Genomic DNA, 12,293 nt, shown 5'->3' with positions numbered 1-12,293 from the left:
TACCCTAACCACTTCCTTCTCCACCTTTTCCTTGCTTTGTTGTTCTATAATCTCTTTCAAATTTACATTTCCTTCTTCCTGAATTTTCTTCCATCCCCTATGTTGCTCCTTGATTTCTTTAATGTGCTCATCTTGCATCCTTGATTTGGATTCATACTCAACTAGATTGCTTTTCATCCTGTCCCTTTCTTCTTCCAGCCTCTTATTCTTCCTCTTAAGCTGTTTCATTTCAGTAGAGGCTGATTCATTACTCACTTTTAATTCTGTGACTTCTCTCTTGTTCATCACTGCGTGTACAAACTTTTTCTGGTTTATTCTGTAGAATTTTGATCTCGTTTTCCTGCTCTATGGTCCGTTCCTGCAGCTCTCTAATTACTGCCCATACCCCCTGGGGGTAAGTTTTTTTTTTTCAAGAATACTCCCCCAGACATGGGACGAGGTCATTAAGTGTGACCTCAGGGTTAAGGGACTGAACAGGGAGGCTGCAATGGATCGTGCAGCATGGACAGCTGCCATTAGGTGACCAAGGCCGACACATCCAAGCATGCTGGAGCCCTTAAAAACTAAAACGAAAACGAATATCCCTGCTTGTCGTAAAAGGCAACTAAAAGGTTTGGCGGAGGGTTAGTGCCCCTCCCCGGAAAACAACTAACTAAAAAGACAAACAATAAGCCTCGGACAAGGACTAACCAAAAGATGACGACCAAGGACCAAACAAAGGACATGGTTATCGGAACTTGGAATGTAAGGGGAGCGAATGATGAGCTGAAAGAGAGAGAAATTGTCCAGATGCTTGAGGGTGCGAAAGTTGATGTATGCGGAATAACTGAAAAGAAATGAAGAGGTGAGAGTGTGAGAGAATGGGAGTATGGATGGGGTATATGTGCAGGAGTAGGTGAGAATGAGAGGGCAAAAGAAGGAGTATGTATAGTTGTGAGTAAAAGATGGAAGAAAAACATAAGAGAGAGGATTGCGTGGGTTAAAATTGAAAGTTGGAATACAAATGTGAGCGATTGTGTGTGTGTATGCGCCAACGCAAGATCATGCAAGCAGAGTGAGAGAAGAGTTCTGGACAAATGTGGAAGTGTGCATGGAAAAGTTCGGAAGGAATGAGAGAGTGTTTTTGATCGGTGATATGAATGGTAAAGTAGGGAATGTGAATGTGGATGGAATAGTTGGTGAGTGGGGTGTGCCTGCTGAGATAGACGAGAATGGCAGTGCGTTAGTGGACATTTGTGCTGGGAGGGGGTTGGTGATAGCCAATACCCTCTTCAGGCACAAGATGATCCACAGGTATACATGGCAAGTGATGAGAAGGGTGCGTGGTGAACTGAATGAAAGGAAGGCAATGATTGATTATGTGTGTGTGGATGAAAGGATGTGAAAATGTGTAATGGATGCAAGAGCTTAGAGGTTGGGGGAGTGGACTTTCTGACCACTACTTGGTGGTGGCCAGAATCAAGGTACAATTAGGATGGAGAAATTAGAAGAAGGGAAGGACGGGAAGAAGGAGCATTTGTAAGGAGAGTGGAAAGGTTACAAGAGGATAAGAAAAAGGCAGAGTATAAGAGAGAAGTGGAGGAACGATTGGGCTAATATGCATTGAAGCAGATGGGGGACATGGAAGGTGTGTGCAGGATATTTACAGAAGAAATATGTGCAACATGTGATGTGGTGTGTGGGATGAAGAGAAGACGGAGGGGTGTGCAAGGCACTGCATGGTGGAATGAAGAGGTAAGACAGGCTGTGGTACAAAAGAAGAAAGCATACAATGAATGGATGAGAAATAGGGGCGTGGAAGAAGTTGAGAGGCGGAAGAGAGAGTTATATGTAGAAAGAAAGAGAGAGGTGAAAAGATTAGTAAGAGAGAGTAAGAAGAGAGCGGATGAGGAATTTGGAAGGAACTTAAGTGTAAAGTGGAGGGACTGTAAGAAAATGTTCTGAAAAGAGATGAAAAGAGTAAGACAGGGTGGAAGTGAAGTTAGCAGGGGAGTGAAAGATAAAAATGGTAGATTACTAGTGGAGAAGGGAGAAAAAGTGAGCAGATGGAGAGAACACTTTAAGGAATTGTTGAACATAGAGGATGGAAGTAATGCGAGTATAAGTGGCTGGGGAAGGGCTGGGAGAAGGAGGGAGGTGAGAAGACAGGAAGAAATCAGTAGGATAGAAGTTGTGGAAGCAATGAAGAAAGTTAAATTGCGGAAGGCCCCAGGAATTGATAGAGTGTGTCATGAAATGCTGAAGTGTGGGAGAGATAGTAGTAGAATGGATGTGGAAAATGCGCAGATTGGCCTGGGAGGAGGGTAGAGTCCCGGAGGATTGGAAGTCAGGTATAATTATTCCCTTGTATAAAGGAAAAGGGGAAAAAGAAGTGTGTGGTAATCACAGGGGCATCTGTCTTCTTAGTACAATAGGAAAAGTGTATGGTAGGATACTTATTGATAGAGTTAGAGAAAGAACAGAGGAATTAGTTGGAGAAGAACAGGGAGGCTTTAGGAAGGGAAGAGGTTGTGTAGATCAGATATTCATTCTTAGATCTTTAGTGGAAAAGTTTCTAGAGAAGGGAAAGAAGTTGTATGCGGCTTTCATGGATTTGGAGAAAGCTTATGACAGGGTGGATAGACAAGGATTGTGGAAAGTATTAAGAATATATGGAGTAGATGGGCAGTTGTTGAATGCTGTGAAGATTATGTATGATGTTGCTAAGGCTGCAGTGCGTGTGAATGGTGAACTGAGTGAATTTTTCTCTTTGAAGGTTGGGTTGAAACAGGGATGTGTCATGTCTCCATGGTTGTTCAATCTGTACATGGATAGGGTAATAAAAGAGGTACAAGGTAGGGTAGTGGATGTTGGAGTAGCCCTGGTGAGAGAGGGTAGTGTTTGGAAACTCCCTGTACTGTTGTTTGCAGATGATACTGTGTTGTTGAGTGAAGACGAAGGAGAGCTGCAAGGCTTGGTGGATGCGTTTGGGAGAGTGTATAAGAAACGGAATCTAATGGTGAATGTAAGGAAGAGTAAAGTGATGGTCTTTGAGAGAGGTGAAGTCAGTGAATGTACAGTGAGGTTGGATGGTGAGGATAAAATGTGAGTATGTTTAAGAACTTCGGTAGTGTGATGAGTAAGGATGGAGGTTTGGAGGGTGAAGTGCTTGAAAGGGTGCGGCAGGGAAGAAAGGTTGCTGGTTCCTTGAACGCAGTGATAAGAAGCAGGGAAGTGAGCATGGAAGTGAAAAAGTTACTACATGACAGTATTGTGATACCAACTCTAACGTATGGAAGTGAAGCTTGGATGTTGCTGGAAGGACACAAGTCAAGAGTGAGAGCAGTGTGAAATGAGATTATAAAGGAGCATTGTGGTGTGGATGTGGATGTGATAGGAAGCGTTAGGAGGAATACACTGAGGTGCTTTGGCCATGTGGAGAGGATGGAGGGTGAAAGACTGACGAAGAGAGTGTATGTGAGTGAGGCGGAGGGGGGAAGAGGGAGGGGGAGGCCAAGGATGAGATGGAGGGATGGGGTGGAGAGAGGGGGGGGGGGAGTTGGGAGTGGGGCAGTGAAATGGCGGGGGACAGGGCGACGTGGAGGCGATTTGTTTGTGGCCACCCCGAACGGGATTGAGGCGTCTGGCAATAGAAAGATAGATAGAGAGACCTTTTTTAACTCCTGGACATTCCTCTCCGCTGTTTTCTCAACTCCTACTACTCTTGTTTGGTTCAGCTTGGTACTTCCATTTCCCACATCATCTTTGGAGAAGCCCACAACGTCCCTCTCACCGGATGTAAACAAAGCAAAGCACTGTCCCTTTCTGCCATGATGCAACCATATGGAGACTTTCTGTTTCCACTATATCTTGTACTTTTTATGACTGAAACTGCGGTTTTCCTTAACAACTGTCCGACGGGACCACCACTCACACACTAATTCACATAATCACAAACAGGATGGTCTCCTTTTCGTTGCTGATTCAGGGATTATTTCCCCACAATCCAGAAAGAGCTCCGTCTCTGTCGGCGACCTGTATATGTGTGTGTGTGTGTGTGTGTGTGTGTGTGTGTTTCAGTGTCAGGAGAGGCAAAAACTCCCTAAACTTGTCTGGTCTGTGCATTACAGTTCTTAAAGACTACATACCTGTATATTTTTTGAGTTCTAACATGACAAACACTAACATGTGTAAATGAGTGCTCCCAGCTGATGATCGCTGGGCATCTTCCATGAAAACAAAACAAACCTTAACTTAGAAGTGTGCTATAATTATCGCAAATATAATCTGTACATTACAGTCCTAAATGACAAATAATATTCTTCTGAGCTTCAGAAGACAAAAATCTAGTGATATGTGTGACCAGTAATACAAAATCAACGAGCAGAGCAAGACAGGTGACTGCTGTGCATCCACCATGAAAACAAACAGACTGTACCATCTTCAGTCAAATTGTGCCATACCTTATGACAACTGTTTTTCAGCTCAAATATGAGAAAAATTCAGTGAAATCCATTAGCAGCAATATAGTCAACAAGCACTCCCAACAACTAACTGACGGCCCTTCACTGCTTCAAGACGCTGACTTGTAAACTGAGATTTGTCCTCCTGTGCCACTTACCAGTAAAATAAGCCAATTAAATCACTTTATTATGCCTACTGCTCATCACTAAGTCTTTATACATGCCACTTAATACCACATCAATATGCATATTAATATAATGTCTTTATATACACTGTACTCCAATGTATCATACATGTACTTAGGGGGGGAAAAATAATTGGAGGGCCAAAAAAGGGATTTATGGATGAAAACAAAATTATCTTCCCTATTAGTTAAATAATAATGGTTTTCATGGAACAATCAGTGCAGTTCCATTTTATGTTTTTTGTCATATGAGGCGCTGAGTGGAAAAACCTCTTGTCCGCCACAGCGGCCATTTTGGAGTTAAGTACACCAACGTATTCCCCAAACCCTCTTCTACTAGAACAATAACGAATCATGTGAAAAAAATGCTCCCAACAAGGGTGAAAATTCCATTTTATAGAGGGTACTGACTGACCACACTGCACACAAAGATGTTTATACTCGGCTAGGTGGACATTAGGTCCATTTTTGCCTGAATAATCCAGTCAGAAAATCGTTGTGGTTTATCATTGTCTTCCCCAGGTCCTGAACCTTGGAAACCAACATCAGGCTCAGTTATTTCACTGGTGTTAAGGTTGATATTTCTTATGTATTCACGTTCAGACACGCATCTATTGTTAGCTCCATGTGCGGGAAGTCCCAGAATGCTAGTAATAACCACTTGAGCACCACAGGCCACCACGGACATATTTTCTCAGCTATATTTTATTTTTTTTGTGCTGGTTTTGTGCTATGTTAATGGATATTGTGAAAGTACGTGCATACATCATAAGGTTGGCTTTCAGCAACACACATTTTTGGGAAAATGCAGTTCATTGTTGTCAGGGAAGAGGAGAAAGATGCTGTTAAGGTATTGTTTTTTCAAAATGCCATTGATTTACATACTCTAACATGCATGCAGATGTTTTCAGCTACATTTGAAAAAAAAAAAATTCACCAGAATATCTTTATCAGTTGAAAAGATATGGCATTTTGAAAGTAAACAAACTTTAACAGCGTTTTTCTCCATATTCTATATCTGGCGCATGGGAGGTTATTCCACTCAGCGCCTCATATATCAGTGGCACAAATGGAAGGGCTACCTTACCTGTCTATGGCAATTGCAACTGCTGCTTCTTGAATGGACACTACCACTCCCATACTTAAGGCAACTTCAGTTTCTGAAGACACTATAATGCTATCACCAGCCTGTGGGAATAAGAAAATAATGACCAAACAGCATAGTATCATGAAGGGCATTAGTTACCTTTACATTATGCCTACCACGATGTTAGTCACTATCATCATCACCATCATATATATACTGTGCTGTATATATATCCTGTACCTATTTCTTGACATGTGCTATGGTAATGGTCCAGAAATTAGTGATGGATTCAGACTAGCAGAAACAGTGAGTTTGATGCAATGAATTAAATTATTTAAGTGAGAGGAAGTGGATGATTACCAATGTCCCTGGGAGGTACAGCACAAGCACAGGAGTGGTGTGGGGCCAAAAGCTCAGTAACTGACCTTGCACAACATTCCAAGGTGGGGAACCCAACCACATTTACATAATATCCAAGTTGAGACCACAACACATATGGTAAATATCTTTTACACAACTACAATCTGTTCCCTGCAGTAGGTTGGACTCATTATCCATGGATGGCAGTTGGCCTTGAAGGAAATCTCTGAATTCAAATCCAAGGCCCTTGGTAGGGTTGGTAACAATAAAGCCATTTGCCTAAGCTACTTACTGGTGGCACAACAGTGGTGCCAGAGCTACATGGTATCTCGTATCAGTGTCAGTTCCCAACTGGTGAAGAAGGTCCTACACTTGCATGAATGGCAATGACCCTCAAAAAAGTATAGTCAACAAAAACATTTTATGTAGTAGATGCACCCAAAGATGAGTCAGCTTCCACTGCCCTTACAACTGCAACCAAGCAGTGTTTGGCTGGTGGGAACGTTTTAGACGATACTAACAGATGCAAAGAGTACGTCATAACTGTGTGAAGGTCAAACAACTCTGAATGCACGAGTTTTTGAGGAATGATCCTCCCAGGAAGTCCTTTCAGTCTGGCTACTAGTGGCATATGTGATTGCAGAAGGTAATGTGGTATGGGCTGGAAGACCCCTTGGGTAGAATGCAGTCTGAATGCCTTGATTATGCACACATTCCCCCCCCCCACACACACACACTCCTTTGGAGAGTTATATTACTCATGGAAGATTCTATCCCACAGCTGAAGGCAGGAAAACGATGATGTACGTGCACTTGCTCTTTTCTTGCACAATAAAGAAGTCAAATCTCTAGGAGAAAATATATCCAGCTCCCACAGCTTTCAATTAACCTGACTGTTGCTGTTACTGCTGCTGCTGCTGCTGAGGCCCCTGGTTCATCTGGATATGGACCCAGTGGATTGTAGGTTAAAGTTGCTCCTTTCCAGCTGTCCACCATTCTCCTCTTGGAGGACACAGGCAACCAAGGGACATTTGTATAACCAGGCAGCAACGATGTTCGTTATGCCAGTGCTGCTGCTTGAAGGCATTCCTCTCCAGAAAATATTAACCACACTTAAGTCAATATGGTAGCTATCCAACTTATAAAGTGCTAAAGAGTTTGTTCCAAACAACCTCTGACATGCAAAATGTCTCACACCCACACACAATTTATTTCATAAAATGCTCTTTGGACAAAGAAGAATTGCCAACAGACTGGAAATGACTGAATACAGGACTGCATTACAAAGGAGAAGACAGAGAAGGCTCACTTAATTATGGTCCAGTACTCCTCATCAGCGATGTTTGTACAGTCAGGTCCTGCTATTCATGGGGGTTATGTACTAGAACACCCCACAAATGTTGAATTTGGCAAATGGACCAAACCCACCAGAGAAGTAACTGATTTCAGTGTTTTGGCATTTCCTGTTACCTACAAACCCACAGTAACACCTATAAATGCACTTTATGGCACATTACCTTAATACTTCCTAAAAAGACAGTACAGGATGATACACAAGTCCTTCTGGGTACAGTGTACTGCACTCACCATGAGATGAAGACGATAAGGGTTTGCAGTGTGCCGAACAGCACATACCTATATAACGTAACTGCGCAGTTTAACCCGTCACGTCCCGAGGTTTTCCGCACCTCCGACATCCCCCAGTCCCGAGGTATTTTCGAAAATTTTTTTTTTGGCTAAAACCTTCGCTTTTGGTGAGAAACATCGAAAATTCATAGAGAAATCGCTCACCTGATGTTTAAAATACCCAATTCAGGTAGGAGTTCCTCCTTACCTGACTGGGTTTTCTAACATGCTGGCACCAAAGAAAACGAGTTCTATGGGAGGGTAACTATTTTATCCACTCATAAACGGTATTTATTTATTTACTTGGTACGAATGTATATGTAATATGAGAGTGTATTGGTTTTCAAGCAGTAATAAAGGCATTATAAGCATTGTTTCACTCACTAACTAATCACCATACCTGACCTTTTTTTGCCACATTACCTGATCATTATTTCAGGCTGTTTCTTCTTCTAATGCTATGTAAACATTGTCCTCCACATTGTCATCGATTGGGGAATCACTCTGGCCCTGAATATCTTTACTAGCCAAGTCACTGGTAACAGGTCCTTTGCCAAGACAATGGCGTGAGGGGGGGAGGGGGGAGGTTATGCGGTGTAAGGCATTGTCCCTGCTTGGCATCTTGTAGAGGAATAGAGGAAGGTGTCCCATGTATACATACGAAAAATCACGTGTGAAAATTGAAAATTGTGCAAATTAGGGACCTTGCAATTGCACGACGTACTGGTACGTCGCCGGGACTGGCAAATGCAAATCGTTGCAACGTACCCATACGTCGACGGGACGGGGCGGGTTAAACTGTACAGTATAGGACAATATTTCTCACAGAAAACATGCAAAAAAAAAAATCACTTATGAACCACTAGGAACACCTGATGCTGTGGGAAAAGCAGGAAATATCTTGAAACAATTTCCCAAAGAAATCCATGAATATGTTAACCTGGGAAAGCTGGGGTTGACTGTATACTTTCTGAAAAAATAATAATTAGACAAGAATCAGTGCCAAGGCACAGAAAACCCATCCCCAGCAGTCATTTTAGTGCTGACGTATAAACACAACAATATATCTAATCAAAGATGTCACATATAGAATCTGGAGCAAACTGAGTGAAAACTGTCCATTTTATGCCCATTTGAGATTTTAGACCCAACCCACCAGACATTGATTTCCCTACTGCTGAGGGATGTTATTGGATGCAGATTTGGAAGATGCACCTTTAGGTTTTGGTTTCATGTCGATATGATGAATATGAATGGAGTTATGGCGAAAAAAAATATTTATCTTTATTTTTTTTCTTGGGTCTACAGCCTAAGCCTTGGCCCAAAATTTAATCAGGTGATCAGAAGATCATAGCCAATCGTTCCTGTAATTTTAGTAAAAATCAAACCAGTAGTTTTTGTGTAAAGTTGTTAACAGACAGACAGACAGACAAACAGATAAACCGAGTGAAAACAATACCCATCCCCAAGCCCCTCCGCGGCGGGGATGGGTAAAAGAGATGGACAAGCTTCCTAAAATAAAAGGCAGTAAAGGCAGCAAAATAATTTGGATTCAGAGAGGGATCATCTTGTACTGCTAATCTAGTGAATTTCTACAGCAAAGCAGTGGATATCATACAACAAACAGAGGGTGGAGCAACTGTGATGTCCACCTGGGAGCAAAACCTCCCCATATTTCCCTGCTCCTTGCTGTGGGAAGAACCCTGCCTTGCTTCTACTTGGCCAGGTACCAGAGAGTGCTCTGCTGGTAGAATGGACTGCAGCATGCACTACAGCTTTCTGCTCACAAAGCAAAGAGAATGAAAGCTATAGAGGTAGCTAGCTCATGATGCCGTGTTTGTAACACAGATTGGTGTCTGCTTCAACCACATACTTCAAAGGTGCGAACTGTGGATTCTTTCTTACATATGCAGAGGTGAAACTTCACCAAAGTCAATGTGGTAATTATATTAATTATTACTGAATACACAAATAATATAACAATTATCTTAAGTCACTAAATGCTGGGATGATTGTCTCCATGTAATTTTCTACTTTGGTTGGACATCTTGGTCGTGTTCATCTCACTTCTCTCCAATGCTGCCTTTCTGTCAGCAGATCCACCCATGACATCAAATAATGGATCTTCAATTATCTCAATTAGTGAATGCCCAGCAGCCAAGAGCATAGCCTCTGCCACTTTAATTCTTCTCGTTGGTCTCCAATCAGCTGATCAAGTGTCTACTTCACCGAGCAATTTTTGCTTGCCCTGCAGTGTGTGGTACTGCCCAAGTAGGCATAAGATGGTCCAACCCTGGCAAGGTGCTGTCAACTGTAAGGAAACATCCCCTGCACAGTGTATGTACAGTACTGTACTGTACCTATAGGATGGCCCCCACAGAAGCAGTTGTTTACCTGTGGTCGATGGGTGTCTCAGCAGGACAAACTGGGGTTGAGCAACAACAATAGCGAGATATTTGAAAATGCTAAAGGAGCTCTATAATAATATACACCGTACAGTACTCATATAAACATGGAGAAATTTGAGAAATCATATGATGAAGGGCTTGGGCAGGAATTCCATCTTGTGTCGTGTTTCTGATAAGTGAGTGCATAAGAGATTAGTGGTATTGGAGGTAGGCTGCAAAATAATGCTGATTTTGTGTGTGAGGTGTGAGGGGAGAGCATGAAGCCTGTGAGGTGGGAAAGGACTGAACTCACTGAAGAGTCTCTTTAGTGTGTTGAGGAGTTTTGTTATTTGGGGAACATGTTCTGTGCTGGAGGTGGGGCTTGAGCAAGCTCTGTGATCATGGTAACAAGTGGTTAGAAGAATTTCAGGGAGCTATTGCCTTTTCTAACATTGAGAGGGCTCTCCATTCAAGCTATGTATGCAACATGTTTTAGGAGTGTAATGCTATATGACAGAGACCGGGACAGAAAGGGTAGAGGATAATCATAAGCTCAAACATACAGAGATGAGAATGATTAAAAGGATGTGTAGTGTGTCCTTGAGTGACAGCCTGGGGGGAGGGGTTAGGACTAAGAATAAAAACTGGAAAGGTAGGATGGGACTTGAATGTATTAGTGTTGTGATGACAGTTGCCACTGGGTGACCAAGGCCAAAGCATGAAAGCATGTTGGAGCCTTTATAAACGAAATGAGATAGGGTAGACTGAGATGGTTGGGGCATGTGGAGAGGATGGAGGATGAAAACTGAGTGCAGAGGGCAGGTGTGAATGTTGATGGTAGGAATGCAAGAGGCAGACTGACAGACCTGTGACAAGGTCACAGAGTGTGACCTAAGGGATACGAGACTGAATAGAGAAGATGCTAAAGATTAAGCAACATGGAAAGCTGCCATTAGATAACTAAGGCTGATGCATGCAAGCACGGTGGTGCCTTTATGAACAAAATGAAATGAAACAACAGCTGAAAGATAATGTTATAGGAAGCCCTGAATGTGTTCATATGAGAAATGAAATTTACATCTCCCCTCTCCATGGATATTCTTATGGGGTATTAGGCCCTAATATTAATAAAACAACAATACAACAGTAAATCTGAAACAAATATTTCACATTCTTAACAATTTAAATTCATATAGTACAGTCCACAAACAGGAATCAAAGGACAGAGGCTGAAGGCTTGGGAGGAACTGAGAGTGGAGGAGTCTGGGTGTTAGACGATTTGATGATTTATTTTAAACCAGACATTATATTATTTTTATTCTGTATTGGGGAAGCGGTAGCTCAGTCAGTAGAGAGGTGGCTTGCAGTCCTATCGGACCCAGGTTCAAATCCTCACTGAGGCAGGGAACAGTTTAAGGATTTGAATTTAATAAAAACAGACTTTACTGATCTACCAGAAGACCTGCCGACATGTCGTAAAAATACCACCCCTAATACCAATGCACCAGTACTGTATGAGACAGCCCTAGCATGTATTCAATATGGATGGTGGGTGTTAGTGCCGAAGTGGTGACATGTAGAGGTGTATGGTATGTGAGAGGGCTACTGGGCCTTGAGAGAAGGCTGTGAAGCCTATGCCCAGAAATTAGACACTAAAAAAAAAAAAAAAAAAAAATCTATATTACTATCCATTATCGTAGCTACATCGCTTACCCAACACATCCTTATTTATTTGTTCAGTTCTTCTTCTGTACTTGATCTAGCTAGACTTCTTATCTATGTATTTCCCCACTGTTTCAGTGGACACAATTCTAGATGGATGGGGAATGGTTACAGATGATGTGATGATTTATTATTAACTAGACATCACAGTATACAGTGCAGTAAAACCTCACTATAACAGACTAATTGGGGCCCAAGCCATTTAAAAGAGGCGGCATCCAGACTTCCCCCTGCTAACCTGGACTTTTCCGATATATCAGACATTAGCCCGGATTGCACCACCGGTTTTTAAACTTTTTTTCACTACCCTTGCAGTACTGCACAGTACTGTATTATACATTCACTACAATAATCAAATGGTATAATATAAATAATACAGTAATACAGTACTGTACTGTACACTGATAAACATGTTTTTTATTTATCTTACTCTGGTGAATATAGCTGAAGCGGTCAGGCAGTCCAGACTGCTTCTGGCTTTATC

At 42.1% G+C, this 12,293-nt stretch overlaps 1 protein-coding gene across 1 annotated transcript in view; it reads right to left on the bottom strand.

Moving 5' to 3' along the window:
- Dna2 (DNA replication helicase/nuclease 2) overlaps positions 1-12,293 on the bottom strand; it is a 193,535-nt gene that overhangs the window by 68,224 nt on the left and 113,018 nt on the right. The window contains exon 16 of the mRNA XM_080267024.1: positions 5,715-5,815. Within this exon, the coding sequence (XP_080123150.1) occupies positions 5,715-5,815 (101 nt within the window). The remainder of the gene's footprint in view (positions 1-5,714; positions 5,816-12,293) is intronic.

Source organism: Coenobita brevimanus, chromosome 23, assembly GCF_032717465.1.
Source record: "Coenobita brevimanus isolate Jiangsu-jjx chromosome 23, ASM3271746v2, whole genome shotgun sequence".
In the NCBI taxonomy this organism is placed as follows: domain Eukaryota; kingdom Metazoa; phylum Arthropoda; class Malacostraca; order Decapoda; family Coenobitidae; genus Coenobita; species Coenobita brevimanus.
This window is presented reverse-complemented; position numbering and strand designations above follow the sequence as displayed.